Source organism: Lontra canadensis, unplaced genomic scaffold (assembly GCF_010015895.1).
Source record: "Lontra canadensis isolate GAN:19392208 unplaced genomic scaffold, GSC_riverotter_1.0 scaffold10, whole genome shotgun sequence".
Lineage (NCBI taxonomy): Eukaryota > Metazoa > Chordata > Mammalia > Carnivora > Mustelidae > Lontra > Lontra canadensis.
The window spans coordinates 14763969-14781956 of record NW_022631004.1 but is presented as its reverse complement, the minus strand read 5'-3'; the positions used below and the strand labels follow the sequence as shown (position 1 = coordinate 14781956).

Genomic DNA, 17988 nt, shown 5'->3' with positions numbered 1-17988 from the left:
CTCCTGGATTGGAAGAATAAATATTGTGAAAATGTCTATGCTACCTACAGCAATCTACACATTTAATGGAATTCCTATCAACATACCATCCATTTTTTTTCTTAGAAATGGAACAAATAACCCTAAAATTTATATTGAATCAGAAAAGACCTCGAATAGCCAAAGGAATATTGAAAAAGAAAGCCAAAGTCGGTGGCATCACAATTCTGGACTTCAAGCTCTATTACAAAGCTGTCATCATCAAGACAGCATGGTACTGGCACAAAAACAGACAAATAGATCAATTTTTCTTTAAATGTTTGGTAAAATTCAATGAAACCATTTGGTCTTGGGATTTTCATGGTTGGGAAATTTTTTATTGATTACTGATTCAATCTCTTACTAGTAATTGGTCTGTCCAGATTTTCTATTTCTTTCCACTTTGCTCCTGGTAGGTTGTATGTTTCTAAGGATTTTTCCATTTCTACTATATTGTTCAGTTTGCTGGCATACAGTTTTTCATGGTAGTCTTGATGATGCTTTGTATTTTGTGGTATCAGTTTTAAGTCTTCCTTTTCACTTACAATTTTATTTGGGTCCTCTCTTTTTTCCTTGGTTAGTCTAGCTCAAAGTTTGTCAATTTTGTTTATCTTTTCAAGGAACCAACCAACTTTTACTTTCGAGGAACCAAGTTTTGTTAATTTTCTTATTGTTTTCCTGTTGTCCTTTCATTTATTTCTGCTCTAATCTTTATTGTTTCTTTTGTTCTGCAAATTTGAGGTTCAGTTTGCTTTCCTTTTTCTAATTCTTTAAGACAGAGATTTAAAGTTATTTTTTTTGAGAATGTTCTCATTTTTTAAACTTTTCATTTTAACTATAGCTAGTTAACATACAATGTTATATTTGTTTCAAGTGTGCAATATGGTGATTCAGGAATTCCGTACATCACCAGGTGCTCATCACTGACAAATGCACTCACTAATCCTGTCATCTACTTAAGCCATAAGCCCACCCCCCTCTCTTCTGGTAACCATCAGTTCTCTATAATTAAGAGTCTGTTTCTGGGTTTGTCTCTTTCTCTCTCTTTTTCTCCCTTTATTCATTTGTTTTGTTTCTTAACTTCCACATGTGAGTGAAATTATATAGTATTTATCTTTCTCCGAAAGACTTATTTTTGCTTACCGTTATATTTTTTAGCTCCATCCATGTCTTTGGAAATGGCAAGATTTCATTCCTTTTTATGGCTGAATAGTATTCCATTGTATAGTTACATAGCATGTCTTCTTTACCCTTTCATCAACCAACAGACAAAGGCTGCATCCATATCTTACCATCAGAAATATTGGCCTATTCTCTTTTTCTATGGTTTTGGTATCAGGGTAATGCTGACCTCATGAAATGAATTTGGAAGTTTCCCTTTCTTTCCTATTTTTTGGAATAGCTGGAAAAGAAGGATATTAAGTCTTCTTTAAATGTTTGTTAGAATTCACCTGTGAAACCATCTGGTCCTGGACTTCTGTTTTTTGGGGAATGTTTTGATTACTGATTTAATTTCTTTGCTGGTTATCAGTCTGTTCAAACTTTCCATTTCTTCCTTTTTCAATTTTGGTGGGTCATATGTTTCTAGGAACTTATCCATTACTTCTAGGCTGTCCAATTTGTTAACATATAGTTTTTCACAATATTTCTTTTAATTTGTATTTCTGTGGTATTGGTTGTTATTTCTTCTCTCTGATTTGTGATTTTATTTATTTGAGCCCTCTTTTTTTTCTTGATTAAGTCCATTTAAAGGTTTCTCAATTTCATTGATTTTTTTTTTAAAGTACCAGCTCCTGGTTTCATTGATTTGTTTATTGTTTTGTTTATTTTTTGTTTTTTAGTTTCTATATAATTTATTTCTGCTGTAATCTTTATTATTTCATTCCTTCTACTGGTTTTATTTTGTTTGTCATTCTTTTTCTAGCTCCTTCAGGTGTAAGGTTTAGTTGTTTATTTGAGATTTTTCTTGCATCTTGATGTAGGCTTGTATTATTATAAACTTCCCTCTTAGAACCACTTTTGCTGCTTCCCAAAGATTTTGGACTATTGTATTTTCATTTTCATTTGTTTTCATGTACTTAAAAAAATCTTTTTTTTATTTACTTTTTGACCCATTTGTTGTTTAGCAGCATGCTATTTAACCTTCATGTATTTGTGGTCTTTCCAGATTTTTTCTTGTGGTTGATTTCTAGTTTCATGATGTTGTGGTAAGAAAAGCTGCATGACATGACTTCTATCATCTTGAGTTTGTTGAGGCTTGTTTTGTGGCCTAATACAAGACTTATTCTGAACAGTGTTTTATGTGCCTCTAAAAATAATGTATTCTACTATTTTAGGATAGAATGTTCTGAATATATCTGTTAAATCCATCTGGTCCAATTTGTCCTTCAAAGCCATTGTTTTCTTGTTGATTTTCTGTTTGAATGATCTGTCCATTGCTGTAAGTGGGGTTTTAAAGTCTCTTACTATCATTGTATTATTATTGATTAGCTCCATTATGTTTATAATTAATTGTTTTATGTATTTGGGTGTTCCTTTGTTGGGTGCATAAATATTTACAAACGTATATTCTTGTTGGATTGTCCTTTTTATTGTTACACAGTGTTCTTCTTTGTCTCTTGTTCCAGTCTTTATTTTAAAGTTTATTTTGTCCAATAGAAATATTGCTACACAGATTAGACTTTCTTTTGATACCCATTTGTATGATAGATGTTTCTTTATCTCCTCAACTTCAATCTCCAGGTGTCTTTAGATCTAAAATGAGTCTCTTGTTGGTGTATAGGTGGGTCTTGGTTTTTTTTTGTTGTTGTTTATTTTATTTTTTTATCCATTCCGTCACCCCATGCCTTGTGATTGGAACAGTTAGTCCATTTACATTCAAAGTCATTATTTATAGATACATATTTATTGCCATTTTATTCCTTTTGTGGTTGTTTCTGAAGTTTTTCTCTGATGCTTTCTTGTCTTTTTTCATGGTTTGCTGGTTTTCTTTTGTGATATATTGGGATTCCTTTCTCTTTATTCTTTGCAAATTAGTGGTTTTTGATTTGTGGTTACCATTATGTCTGTATATAACATCTTCCTCATATAGTGTATATTAACTTAATAGTCATGTAAGTTTCAACTCATTCTTTTCTCCTTTCTTCCCCATATTTTAGGTATATGGTGTCATTTTTTTGGCCTCCTTTTATTTTGTGGATTATTTGATTGTGGATTACCTGATTTTTTAAATACAAAAATATTCATTCTTAACTGCTTTTGTGTTTCCTGTTTTCATACTGTCACTTTTGTTCTTTCCTTTCCACTCAAAAAGTCCCCTCTAATAGTTCTTGCAGGGCTGGTTTAGTGGTCACAAACTCTTTTAGTTTTTGTCTGAGAAATGTTTTCTCTCTCTTCCCTTCTATTCTGAATGGTAAGCCTACTAGATAGAATAATCTTGACTGCAGATTTTCCCCATTCAGCACTTTGAATATATCATGCCGTTCTCTTCTGGCTTGGAAAGTTTCTGCTGAAAAACCTGCCGATAATCTTTTGGGGTTACTCACATATTTTACTGTCCTCTGTTGTCTGGTTGCTTTTAATATTTTTTCTTTATCACTATATTTTGCCAGTTGAATTACAGTGTGTCTTGGTGTGACTCTACTTTTGATTTTGTTGGGGGTTCTCTGTACTTCCTGGATCTTGATATCCATTTCCTTACCCAGATTAAGGAAGTTTTCAGCTAGTGTCTCTTCAAATAATTTTTCTGCCCCCTTTGTCTTTCTTCTTCTGGGATTCCTATAATAATAATGTCATTATGTTTGATAGAGTCATGGTGTTCCCTATTCCAGTTTTGCATAATCCTGTTTTCTCTGTTTTGTTCAGCTTGATTATTTTCCATTACTCTATATTCTAGGTCATTAATTTGTTCCTCTGCTTCTTTTTGCCTGCTGTTTTTTGCATCAGGGATGTTTCTAATGAAGTTCATTATACTCTTTGTTTCCAAATGGTTCTCTTTTATCTCTATGTTAAGGGTTTCATGATGTCTTCCACTCTTTTCTCAAGTCCAGTGAATATCCTTATGACCGTTGCTTTAAATACTCCATCAGGCTTGTTACTTATGACTGTTTTGCTGAGATATCTGGCTGTGACCTTATTCTGTTCTTTCACTTGAAATAAATTTCTTTGTCTTCTTATTTTCTCTAAGTCTGTGTGCCTGTTTCTCTGTGTTAGGAAATTCAGCTATGTTTCTTGTTCCTGATGGTAATGGCCTTATGAAGAAGAGTTCCTGTAGTGCCCTACAGTTTAGTATCACCTATTCACCAGGGCCTGACACTTCTGTCAGTGTCTTCAGTATGTTCTTTGTGTGCTCTACTGTTGTGTTCTGGCCACTCAATCCTTCAGGTAAGAGGTCTGTAGAGCCTGTCTTTGTTGTGGGCAGCATTGTCATCCCTGGCCTCATTGTGGCATGTTTTAATTAGGTCTCTGATCTAGGTAACTAGGTGCTCTGATCTGCTTATGAAATAAGACCTGTCACTACCACTACCAGAACCGAGGATCCCCACTATTCCTGGGTCAGGAAAAAATGGTGTTTGCAGGGTTTTGAGCTGGTCTTCTGGGATGGAGCCAAGACTGAGGCAAGTGGGACTGGGAATGGCGGTTTCACTGGAATGCAGGGGGGCAGGGCTTGGTGTAAGCAAATGAGGTAGCAAGTGTGGGCACTGTGCTGGTTCATGAAGGTGGCCCTGTGCTTATGCTGAGGGACATGGTGGGAGGGGAAATGACTTTGGTCAGTTCCTTTGTTCCCACTGGGATTTCTCTATGAATGCTGGCCTCTCTGAGATGAAAAAATAACCTCCCACTGTGTGCCCCAGGTGACCTTCAGATTGATGTCTTCATGCTGATTGTCCAGGGACTATTTGCCCAGCCTTCTCTTTAAGAGAATCCCCCAAAGATACAGATGTAGTAGAAAGAAGGGCCATCTGTACCCCAATGTTTATAGCAGCAATGGCCACGGTCACCAAACTGTGGAAAGAACCAAGATGCCCTTCAATGGATGAATGGATAAGGAAGATGTGGTCCATATACACTATGGAGTATTATGCCTCCATCAGAAAGGATGAATACCCAAATTTTGTAGCAACATGAATGGGACTGGAAGAGATTATGCTGAGTGAAATAAGTCAAGCAGAGAGAGTCAATTATCATATGGTTTCACTTATTTGTGGAGCATAACAAATAGCATGGAGGACAAGGGGAGTTGAGGGAAATTGGAAGGGGAGGTGAACCGTGACAGACTATGGACTCTGAAAAACAATCTGAGAGTTTTGAAGGGGCAGGGGGTGGGAGGTTGGTGGGTATTGGAGAGGGCACGGATTGCATGGAGCACTGGGTGTGGTGCAAAAACAATGAATATTGTTACGCTGAAAATAAATTTAAAAAATTAAAAAAAAAAAAAAAAGAGAGAGAAGCCCTAATGCTCCCCTGGCTCTGTCCAAGCCATCTCTACTGATCTTTAAGACTTCATGCTTTAAGACCTGCTGGTTGCAAGTACTCCTGAAATTCACCCTCTCTTGCTTTTCAAGCCAATTGCTATGGGATTTGTTTTCCCTGTATACTAGTCTGTCTCTCACCCTTCTCTAGGACTGTGGCTCTCTCCCCACTGCAGCAGCTATAATCCATTTCTCTCCCAAACTGCATCTCCATACTTCCTACCTTCTTCAAGGCCACCTCTTCTCTATCTTTAGCTGTGGAGTTTGTTCTGCCAGTCTTAAGGTTTGTTTTGGGGGTATTTAGGATGGTTTGATGGTTATCTAGTTGTATTTGTGGAATGAGGTGAGCCTAGGTTCCTCCTACCCTGCCGCCACCTTCCTCTCCATCCTTCTCATTTCTTAATGTGTTTTTTAGTAGAAGTTTCCCTCTTAGAACTGCTTTTGCTGCATCTCATACGTTTTGGTATGGTGTGTTTCCATTTTTATTTGTCTCAAAGTACTTTTTAATTTCCTCTTTAATTCTCTATTTGATCCATTTTTGTTTAGAAAATTTACTAATTTTTATCATTCATGTTTGCTTTCCTGTTTTCCTCCTGGTATTGATTTCTAGTCCCATACCATTTTTGTGAGAGAAGATATTTGGTATGATTTCAGTCTTCCTAAATTTGCTAAGACCTCTTCATGTCCTATCTTATGGTCTATCCCAGAAAATGTTCCATGTGTACTTAAGAAGAATGTGTATTCTGCTGTTGTCAGAATGTTCGGTATATGTCAGATCCATTGGGGTCTATAGTGTTGTTCAAATCTGTTTTGTTTTTTATTGTTTGGATAATTGCTGAGAGTGGGTATAAATGTCCTCAACTATTATTACATTCCTTATTTCTCCTTTAGCTTTGTCAGTTTTTATTTTGTATAAATATAAATTTATATGCATGTGTGAAATATATACATTTATATACATATTTGCTTGATATATCTTTTTCAATCCCTTCATTCTATGTGTGTCTTTGAGGCTAGACTGAGGCTCTTCTATGGAGCATACCACTGGATATTGTTTTTTAAAATCCTTTAGCTCTTTTATGTCTTTTTATTGGAGAATTTAATCCATTTACATTTAAAGTAATTATTGATAGATAAGGATTCACTATTGTCATTTTATTGTGTACTGGATGTTTGGTAGACTTGTTCCTTCTTTCTAATCCTGCTGTGTTTTTTTTGTGTGTGTGTGTGTGTGTGTGTGTGTGTGTGTGTATGTTTTGATGTCTTTTGGTATTAATCTGCTTTTATTTCTTTATCATATTCTTGTATGTAATTACTACAGGTTTTTCCTTTGTGGTTACCATGAGGCTTACATAAAATATTTTGAAATTATAACAGCCTATTTTGAACAGACTACAAACTTCAACAGTATTCCCAAACCTTATAATTTTCTCCTCCCCTTCACATTTTATTTTATTGATGTTTCAGTTTATATATCCTTATATTGGGTAACCAGTAACAGATTATTATAGTTGTGGTTATTTTCACATTTGTTTTTTTTAACTTTTAAACTATTTATAAGTGAATTATGCACCACCATTAGCATATTATAGAATCTAACTTATATTTACCATTACCAGTGAGTTTTATGCTACCATTTAATGTTTTTACAATGTTATTAACATCCTTTTACTTCAAGTTAGAGACCTCCCTTTAGCTTTTATTATAAGGCAAGACTAGAGGTGGTGAACTCCCTCAGCTTTTGTTTGGGAAAGTCTTTATGTCCTCTTCGTTTCTGAAGAACGGTTTTGCCAGGTGTTGAATTCTTAGCTAGCAGTTTTTGTCTTTCAATATTTTGAGTATCTCATCCTATTCTCTTACTGGCCTGAAAAGTTTCTATTAAGAAATCTACCAATAATCTTGGAGGGCTTCTGTTATCCATAGCTTCTCTCTTTTCTCTTGCTGTTTTAAGAAATCTGTGTGTTTGACTTTTGACAGTCAACTATAGTAGTTATTGTTGTAGCCCTATTCAGGTTCAACCTGTTTGGGGTCTTGAGTTTCATGGATTTGATGTCCATTTCTCTCTCCAGGTTTGGGAAGTTTTTGGCCATTATTGCTTTTAATATGCTTTGTCTCTTTCTTTTGATTGTGTCCCATAAATCCCATAGGTTTTCTTCACTCTTTTTCCATTCTTTTTTCCTTTTTCTCCTCTGTCTGGATAATTTCAAATGTCCTGTGTTCTAGGTCACTGATTCTTTCTTCTGCATGGTCAAATCTACTCTTGAAGCTGTCTATTGGATTGAATTCTTCACTTTAGTCATTGTATTTTTAGCTCTAGATTAAAAAAAAAATTCTTTTTGATGGTTTCTACTTCTTGGTTGAACTTTTTTAAAGAAAAATTATTTATTTGAAAGAGAGTGAGCAAGCGAGAGAGAGTGAGTGAGCGAGAGAGCGCATGAGCAGGAGAAGGGGAGAGGCAGACTCCCCTGCTGAGGAGGGAGCCCAATTTGGCTCTTGGTCCCAGGATTCTGGGATCACAACCTGAGCTGAAATCACTTAACCAATGGAACCACTCAGGTGTCCCCTGTTGAACTTATTTTTAATGCATTGCTCCCAAATTTAGTTGTGTGTTCTGGTAGTCAATAAGCTTAAGAGAATTATTCTGAATTCTTTGACAGTTCATAGATCTCCTTTTTCTTAGGGTCAGTTATTGGAGATTTACTAGTTTCCTTTGGCGGTGTTATGTTTTCTTGTTTTTAAATAATTCTTGTTTACTTACATTGGTGTCTATACATTTGGGTAAGTGGTCTTTTCCAGACTTTACAGGTTCCCTTTGGCAGAGATGGTTACTTACCAGTTAGCTCAGTTTGGGTTTCTGGATGTGTGTGCTGGTAACTTTCTTGGGCAGGTGGAGCTTGCTAAACAGGGTTCTATTTTTTGGGGTGAGGCCAATGCCTAACCTCTGAAGTTGGGGGATGTATCACTAGCTTAGAACATTTGGATAGGACTGCTGGCTTGGTTCCCTGCTCAAGTAGTACTGTAGGATGAGATCTGTGGCTGCCTGGGTTCTGTAGTAAGGCTCACTAGATGGTTCAGATTGGGTACTATAGTCAGAAGTAAGTAGAACTATGAATTTGCTTCCTTGCCCTGGCAGTGAAGCAGAGATAGGCCCCAGGGCCCACATGGCTCACTGTGTAGCAAGACTATGTCCCGAATTTCCTGGCCAGCTGGGGCCACTGGTTTTGTTTTTGCAAATGGGGAAAGCCATAGGGTACTTTGTTGAAGTGTCTCTCTCAGCAGGGCCATTAGTGGGCAATGCAGCTTCCCAGATGCTCTGGTTAGGATCTTGATAAAGTGGGCTCAAGACTGCACCTAACAATATGTGGAGATACAAATTAGTTTCCCTGTGCGGGCAGAGTGGGCAAATCAGCTCCAAGACCAACAAGGCTCTTTGTCTGTGGTACTGGCTCATGCCAACCTATGCCCCAAGTGTCCTGGCCAAATGGTGTCACTGGCTTTGCTCTGCAGATGATCAGTTCTGTGTGTTACACTCTCTGCTAGAGTGTTGCTGGGATACACAGCTTCTTGGTGTTCTTGTCAGGCTTTCTGGTCAGGAGGCCCAGAAGCTATACTCAGCAGTGAGCTGGGCTATGACTCAGCTTCCCTACCTGGACAAAGCTGAGGAACCCTCCAAGCCTGGCAAGACTCTTTGTGGTCTCAACTCCAGCCAACCCGCTCCCCTAAGTTCTCTGGCCAAATGGTGTCACTGGCTTTGCTCTGCAGATCAGCTCTGCCTTCCATTCTCTCTGCTCAGCTTCAGCATGTTGGGCCATGCATCTTCCCGGTGTTCCTGATCTGACTTTCTGGTCAGGAGGGCCCAGGAGCTACACTCAGCAATGGATTGGGCTATGACTCAGCTTCCCTGTCTGGGTGAAGGCAGACCAGGCTCCAAGCCCAGCAAAACTCTTTGTTTGAGGACCCGAATTAGGTCGACCTAGAATGTGCCAAGTTCTCTGGCCAGACTGTGCCATCTTGGCTCTGCAAATGAACAAAGCAGCTGCAGCATTGGTACTACTACTAGGATGCTGCGAGAGGAACTGGGTCAGGATCCTATTGCTGGTTGTTGTGAGCTCCTCCCCCTTCTCCATCACAATCTGATTCTTAGTGGTTGAAGCCCTCACTTTCCTCTGTAATCCCTGTAGGGCTCCCAGGAAGCCACCCACATTGCTGGGGGAGCTGGATGTCCACCATAGGCTTTCTTTTCTCACTGGAGTTACCGTAAGCTCAGGGCAGACCTCTTGGTGCAGTGCTGTTCCAGCCTGGGTGAGGGGCAGTACAATCCACATGGGCCACTCCCTTCACCCTTCTAGTGCTGTCTGTCTTGGTCTCTTGTGGTTCGGGGGGATGCTTCAGCCTCATCCCCATGGTCTAGAATTCTCAGTGGTGTCTTGCCTATGAATAGTTGTCAGCTGTTCTCCTTGTGAGGGGGAGCAAGTCAGAACAACCTACATCACCATCTTGTTGATGTCACTCTCCGCTGTTTTCTCTTTATAAGGACACTAATACTACTAGGTCAAGGTTCCACCCTTGGGACCTCACTTTGCCTTTATTACCTCCTTACAAGTTTTACCTCCAAATATGGTTACATTGGGATTTGAGGCTTCAATACATGAATTTGCGGGGAGGGATACAAACATTCAGTATGTGGCTCTGGGGCTTACTGATCTTGCTCTCTGGGTTGTTTTTTTTGAGGAACTCCAAATGACAGCCTTTTTGGTCTTTCCTCTGGGGTTTGTTAGAGTCTCCGGAAGAGCCTTTCAATTTCTGGCCTGCAGGGAAAAGTTTTAGCTGCCAAAATTCTGAAAATTGACTTGGGGAAGATGACTGGAACTTTTAGTACTCACTATTTGGTGTGCATGGGTTCCCTTAATCATCCTGTTTTCAATTATATTACCCCAACCTTCAACTTTGTCTACGGTTCTCTTTCAAAGATCCTCTGTTTGACCCTTTTAAGAAAATAAACCCCCAGGCTATTGCTGAGGTGGGAACAGAGCATCTGCTGAATGGAGAAGCTGGTATAGGGACCCAAGGACCTACTTGCTGTCAAATGACTCCCATTATCAGTCCTCCTTATTTGGCCTCTTTCCTGCCTCTCCAGTGTTTGCTACTGTCCATTCTTGTGGCTTTTGGTTTCTGTGGTGTGAGCTATATTGGCTGTGAACTTTCTCCATTGCTCAGTTTCAACTGCTAAGTGAGTTACTACTATCTATCTTCCAAAATCTTACCACTTTTGTCTTTTCTGCTCTTCCTGTGGCATGGATTTTTAAAAATCCCCTTTAGTCTGTGTTTGTGAGCTTTGGTGGGAACCAAACTAGATTTGTGTGCTCAGTCTTCCATTTTAACCCAGAAGCGTCCATTCTTTTCTGTAGCCGTAGCTTTCAGAGTTAATTTCAGTTCTCTAATTAAATAGATTGATTACTTACTGCCGGTTCTTTCTTTCCATATTGCCCCTTGTCCGAAGTTCTTTATTTGGATGTACTTTTTGGCTGCATTTCTTCATCAAGTTGTTTTTTAAGGAAGAGTTTACTGGCAGTTGTGCCAAGAGGTAGCCTGAGGTAGGTGGGGTGAAGGCAGACAGTCTCTGCTAGGCAAAAAGTAGCTTTAAAAAAAATCCTTTTCTAACCCAATTGCCAGCCTGAAGCCCGCCCCCCTTTCTGAAGATTTATTTATTTATTTTAGAGAGAGAGAGAGAGTAAGCAAGCATGGGAGGTGGAGGAGGGGCAGAGGGAGAGAGAGAATCTCAAGCAGGCTCCCTGCCAATCATGGATCCTGATGCTGGCCTCAGTCTCATGACCCTGAGATCACAACCTGAGCCGAAATCACGAGTCGGAAGCTCAACCAACCGAGCCAGCCCGGCGCCCCTGAAGCCCTTTGTTTTAGAACTTCTAGAGCTACCACTGCTCCTAGGTTTTAGAGCCCTTAGATCTTTGCTGGTGTGTGAATGCCAAACTGTTGCCTTTATGTTCAGCTCTTCACTTCCTAGTTTTGTGGCCTTGGTTAACTCACTTCACTGTTTGGGACCTTGGTTTCTAGTTTGTAAAATGGAGGCCATCATTCCTCCGAAGATTGTTGGGAGAGGCAATACCAGGACTGTCTGTTCAACAGGTACTACTTCCCTTTCTTTGCCACCCACATCCCCACCTGCTTTCCCAACCTTCCTTTCCTTTTTCTCAGATGGACATAAACCATCCTTTGCCTGCTGCCTTAGCACCCCAAATACGTAGCAGTTTGAGACCCCAGTTCTTGGAAACCTTGACAACAGGTGGAAACAAGCCTTGATCCCAGGCATCCCAAAGCCGGACTGGCTTTTCCTAGACGTTCAGGTGCGGAGCCCTTCTCCACCTGCCCTGGCTGGGAGTGCAGGAACTGTCATCTTCCTCCTCTTGTAGCTGCTAGCCTCACAGATAAGATCAGCCCTGAGACAAGAGGATAACCTTCACGGCAGAGCTTTAGCTGGCAAAAGCTCTGACTCAAAACAGTAATTTCCATCAGGGGAGAAAAGATAAGGTTCAGACACCTCTAATCTCCAGGAGAGGATGTTCACGCTCCAGTGTCTTTCTGTGAACCGGCCTCTTGACATTTCTCATCATGGGGCTTGCTCACAATCAACTGTGCTGCTGCTTTCTGAATGAAAAAGGGCGAGTGCGAGACAGGTTTGCTCCTTCCTCCTGCTCCTGTCAGATGGTTGTGAATGAGGGACTGAAGGACTTGAGGGCAGACAGGGAAGAGACCTGCCATGGGTGGATGAATGAATGCTTGTAGAGAAAAGGCGTAAAGAAGCAAATCTCAGTGTTGAATCCACTACGCGTGCCGCTCCCATGCTTAATTCAGGATTCTAGCTCTTGTGACAATGAGAATGTAAGACATGTAAGACAATATAAGATACGAAAAACTGGCTTAAACTGTGGCATCTGTGACAACAGAATAGAAGTTGTAGGTATATTAATTATAGATAGTTATTAAAAAGGATTCAGCGGATCTATGTGTAGCGACACGGAAAGAGGTTTACTTTTGTCACATTACAAAGTGATGTACACAGCGTGAACATTTTATGTGGGGCTGCTCATGTGTGTGCGGGAGATGGATGGAGGCTGTCAGTGTTTACCGTGGTTGTCTCTGACGGTGGGATCTCAGGGGACTTTGGGCTTTTCTGTTTCAGTTAGTTACAGTGGACATATATAATTTTTAGAACCACAAACTATGTTCACTTAAAGAAAAAGCCTCTTTGCTTTGCATTTTCTTGATGACCTCATTGACTTCCACTATGTGTAGTTTTCACAACTGGCACGATGACAGGATTTTCCTCACAGGTTGGTTGGTATGAGGATGAAATAATGTGAAAGCACAACCTCATTGCTCCGTTGAACCTGCTGGCTGAAACAGCTTTAAACAGACGCGGACTGAAAGTTTTTCCCCCTTACAACAGGAAACGTGGTGGGTAGAAGGGGGTGAGAAAGGCCGAATCACGGACTTGTGTTCGAATCCTCAATCCGTTGAGCCGCAGACCTGGGCTGCCATACTGGGTGGTGTGGGCATGTTCGTGTTCCCTTGTGTGTGACCCAGACACTGCGGGACGGCCACCGACTGGAGCTGTGCAGTGTGGTGGCCCGGCCTGGGACTGGAGGCCCAGAGGTGAGGACACCAGGCAGTGTCATCCTTCATCACGTGGGGGAGTGTGGCATTCCCTGTTGGGTGAGGACTGCCTCATCAGGCGTGGGAAGGGCCCAAGGCGGGGCCCAGCCCTGTGGGGCTCAGCAGATCCCAACTCCCTTGAGGGAGTTTTCCAGGCGGACCACGAGGGTATTCTAGGCTTGTCAAGAGATGCAAGTGCAATCATACGTGTTCGGACATAAAAAAGCAGCCAGTTTGTTATTTCTAATGGGCATGAATTTGACTGTCGATGTTAAAATCAGTTTCTTTGAAGAGTCTGTAAACTTAGTTCTTGAAACAGCCTGCCCAGAATGAAACACAAGTGCATTGCTGGCATACACAGAAATGTGGCACTATGCCGCTCCCCAACTCCCTCGGAGGGTCTCCCTGAACGCACAGCCACCAGCACACACGGAGGACTGGAGGCCATACTGGTACTGGACAATGTCCTGGGAAGCTCTCAGAATTACAGTGACATTTTAATTTTATATTTACTTATTTGAGAGAGAGTGTGAGAGAGCATGAGCAGAGTAGAGCGGCAGAGGGAGGGGAGAAGCAGTGTCCTGGCAAGCAGGGAACCAGATGTGGGGCTCGATCCCAGGACCCAGAGATCAGGACCTGAGCAGAAAGCAGAGGCTTAACCCACTGGCTTAACTCCCCAGGCGTTCCTACAGTGCTATTTTAAAATGCCTTTTGCTGCTCCTGTCTCAGCTAGTTTCTTGTCCCTCCAGGCATGGATCTGAGAGTTTGCAACCCTAGACTTAGATGAATGAGCTAGAAGGCCCAAGTAGAGGATGGGACAAAAGGTCACAGAGCACCAGAGGTATTATTTTCCTGACTGGCTTCTAGCAAAAATTTAGAGATTCTAGCAAAAAGCCACATTTTATTGCCAACAGATACGAAACTCCCTTTTTAAAATGGGCCAAAGACTACACTTTGTTAGATGTAATAACGGCTAGTGCCGGCAGTGTTTTATGTTGAACAGACCGTGTACTAAGAGCCTCACATACATGAGCTTATTTAATCCGCACAACTACCGCAGGAGGGAGTGACTGTCATCTTCGGGCACTTGCTGAGAAGCAGAGGAAGTTTACGTGCCCGAGGTCACACTCCTGTCGAGAAGTCTGTTCACTAGAGTAACAACTGTTTATATATGAGAATGTCATGGTTATGCGTTGTCTCTCCGGTATGACCACATCTGATCCTCGCACTTGCCCTAGGAGCTGGGTGTTTATCTCCCATTAGAACGGGGATCATAGGGGTGCCTGGCTGGCTCAGTTACGTGATTGACTCTTGATTTCGGCTCGGGTTGTGATCTCAACGTCATGAGATCGAGCCCCACACTGGGCTCTGTGCTTGGCACAGAGTCTGCTTAAAATTTGTTCTCCCTCTCCCCTGCCCCCAACACACTCTCTCTCTCAAGTAAGTAAATATTTAAATGCAGTTCAAAAGGTGATGGGGGCACTTCCAGAGCCTCAGGGTTTTCAGAACCAAGGTCTTGAGCTCTTTCTTAAACTCAGGGGTTTGTAAGTTCTTTATGAACAAATTGTGCTTTCGATTAGATGATAATCTCTAAAACAGGTACACCCACATACCTTTGGAAATAGAAACTTGCAATCTGAAGCTATTTTCCTAGAACAGGTTTTAGTTCTTAAGTTGTACTTTTAGGTTATTCCTTTGGGTCCGTAGAAATCTTTCCATTAAAGGGAACTGATCCATTCCCAACTTTAAGAAACCGTATCTTTACCAGGCTCCTTCACTTGGTGATAACCTATTTTTAAAATCTATTTTCTACTCAGATTTCAGTCTGTTTTTTATATGGCTTAATCAAAACAAACAAAAGAAACCCCAACTCTCTAGGGGAGTTAACAAGGCGAGCTATTTGACTAGGCTTGAGGTGGTTACTAAGGTATGTTCAATATGGATCAGAAACACAAGCTTTAAAGCTTCCGTGCTGAGGCTGGCAGGTCCTGCCCAACTGACCCTTCTCAAGAAGCAGCCCACGGGACCGAGGGGCACGTTTTTGAGAGGGCCAGGCCAGCCAGGCTGTGGAGGCACCGAGCACCACACTCGCCAGGAAAAGCCTTGGGCAGTCAGAAGAGCGGCTGAAGCCTCTCCTGGCAGGAGATGCCGCAAGAGTTCTGCCTGCTCGCCCTCTATCCCTCGTAGCTTTAAAAGTTCTGCAGCTTTTACACAAGCTTAGAAGACTCACTCCAAGGAAGGCTGAGGATGAGTTAGAAAGAAAGCTATTTTCCTGTGCCTGAGATGAAAATCCAGATGGGACACTGGCTGACAGCCACCAGAAATGGGTACGTTTTTAGGCAATTTTGTCTTAAAATCTTGCTCTAAGTTATTACTTTAAAATAAGCCTTTTTGGGGCACCTGGGTGGCTCAGTGGGTTAAGCCTCTGCCTTCGGCTCAGGTCATGATCCCAGGGTCCTGGGATAGAGCCTCCTATCGGGCTCTCTGCTCAGCGGGGAGCCTGCTTCCCCCTCTCTCTGTTGCTCTGCCTACTTGTGGTCTCTCTGTCAAATGAATAAATAAAATATTAAAAAAATAAAAAAAAATAAGCCTTTTTTACGATTTTATAAGGGACCAGTTTGTACATTACATGTGTGGATCCCTTTAGGGCAGCAGGACACTGAGGACGAGCAACCGGAGGCACAGAAGCTCTTGTGGAAGCTGTGGCCACACTGCAGGCAGGGGCAAGGCTGGGCCAGCGTGCTCTCCATTCCCTTGCCCCCCGTTATGTGTACTAACAGCTAATGCAGTGTACGCACCACGAGTTTAACAATTTCAATTTTGGAGGAAAAACAAGCAAAAGTGAGAAGTAGCTAGATTACACAGTGCACCCCTGAGAACACCCAGGCTAAGCGCCGTGTGGCCGCCAAATGAAACAGTATGCGGCACCCAGAGGAAGTCAGCGGCGTCACGGATTCAGAGCAAATGTCGCTATGTGTGTAACAGGGAAAGGAGAAACACCTTGTATGATTCTTCTCTGTAGGCTGAAGATTTTATTTTTCGAACCTTTCAGGGGAATCAATTCCATTTATTAAACCTTTGTAAAATGCCACAGAAGCCAGGGGGCAGAGGGGTAAGCCATGCTCTGAAGAACTGGCCATCTCCCTCGAAGATCACCTGGAAGTTACAAAGAGGCAGTTCTAGAATATGAACCTTTGAAAAAGCCAGTCTTTTCCCTATTTTTAGATTTGGGCTTGTTTCCCACTTTTTTGCGTTCATAGGCGTTGAACTCTTACCTTTCTTCTGTTAAAGCAAACCGAAACCCATCTTAAAGAATTATGGTGCAGGAAATGGCTTCTGTGGAAGCGCATCTGGACTCAGGGCCACACCTGCCCAGGCAGGGCGGCTCAGACTCTCCCTGCTCAGGACAGACAACAGGGGAAGCCAAACACTTCTGGGGAGAAGTGGTGCCCTCGCTGCTTTGTAGGGGTCAAGAGAGTACAGACAAGACAAATTGTGAAATAAAGGTGGTCTATAACGGCCCATTGCAGATGGCAGACTCCCAAGTGAGTTAGGCTGGTTTCAGGCTGGAAACACCAACCGACAACTTCATTTCCTCTCTCCCCATCACACTGTTCTTTCAAACATCAGCACAGGAATCAGAGTGATTTCCATTAAAACAAAAGCTCATTTCCTTGTGCCAGAATTTATATCAAATAAAAGGACAGAGATCAAAGTCTAACAGTTTTCCCATGTTCCAATCCTTTTGTCCCTACAGTACATAAATAACCTACTCCTAAGTTTATTCCTCAAATGACAATAGCTAGTTTTATTTCACGAATGATGGTGTCCAGATGAGTTACTTTGCTTTCTTCACTGTGCATGAGTCAAAGTAGGTCAACTGCAGGCTTCATGCAGACTTTAGGAACTGGATATGTGACTTGAGAAGATGCAGAGGAGGGTGAGGGGGTGCTCTGAGCACCAAAAGCTTGGTGGGCTTGGTCAGCAGACATCCAGCCTGGCCCTGCGAGCAGATTCCAGTCTCCGCAGCTATAGGATGAGGGAGAAGCTCCTTGCCAGGGAGACAGGCTGGGTCCATTTGTTTAGCTCAGCCTCTCTGTTGAGTATTCAAAATATCTTGAATTTTTATTTTCTGCCGGGGAGGAGACTGCATCAAGGTGAGCTGGTGCGGCCATTACTTTAGTGTCTTTACCATGTATGGACCTTGTAATCTGTAGCCAATCTTTCTGTAATAATTCCTGGTGCCGACCCCTGTGAAGCAGCAGAAAACCGAAGTTAAGAAAAGTCTCTACGAAGTCTTTCGTAAAACCCTCAAAAGCCAGCAAACACCCCCCTCACAGCTGCCCTCTTCCACTCATTCACAGAACAAATTCCAGTCTAGACTGAATCTCACCTTAACAAGTTCGGAAAATTTTTATTATTTTGAATTCAAGCTGTATTAAAACACAGAAACTATTTCAGAGCCTCGTGTGTTGCAATCCTGCAGACACCTCCCTGTGAGAGGAGGTGGATCTGTGTGAGAATGTCCACACTCTCAATGGAGCCAAACAGCAGTACCGTTTCCGGGAAGCTGTGAGAAGAGGCGTGGGAAACAGGGTCTGCACGGAGCGCCAGGAGGAAAAGGGCCTGGAAGCAAGAGCTGCGCTTTAGTGTCCGCGCCAGCCTCCGCAGTGTGAGTGACAATTTCAGCAAAATATTGGTCACATTAAATCAATGCTACTCAATTTGCACTTTACTAAAGTTTTGTTTGTCTTAACTGGCATATTTACTTTCATGTATGAGCAATGTAAGTACGAGGAGTTCATACCAGTTTTAAGTTTGCACGCAT

At 41.8% G+C, this 17988-nt stretch overlaps 1 protein-coding gene and 1 long non-coding RNA gene across 3 annotated transcripts in view; one reads left to right on the top strand and one right to left on the bottom strand.

Moving 5' to 3' along the window:
• The first annotated feature begins 10681 nt into the window (after positions 1-10681).
• Positions 10682-12875, top strand: LOC116866619. Its single transcript, XR_004382434.1, has 3 exons — positions 10682-10719; positions 11562-11633; positions 12839-12875. It is a non-coding gene; the product is annotated as an uncharacterized LOC116866619 (long non-coding RNA).
• A 3781-nt stretch (positions 12876-16656) lies between these two features.
• The window catches only part of ELP3 (elongator acetyltransferase complex subunit 3), a 101748-nt gene continuing 100416 nt past the window's right edge, over positions 16657-17988 (bottom strand). For both annotated transcript variants that reach the window (XM_032855691.1, XM_032855692.1), the window contains exon 15: positions 16657-17411. In XM_032855691.1, coding sequence (XP_032711582.1) covers positions 17335-17411 — 77 coding nt within the window. In that variant the 3' untranslated portion in view covers positions 16657-17334. The remainder of the gene's footprint in view (positions 17412-17988) is intronic.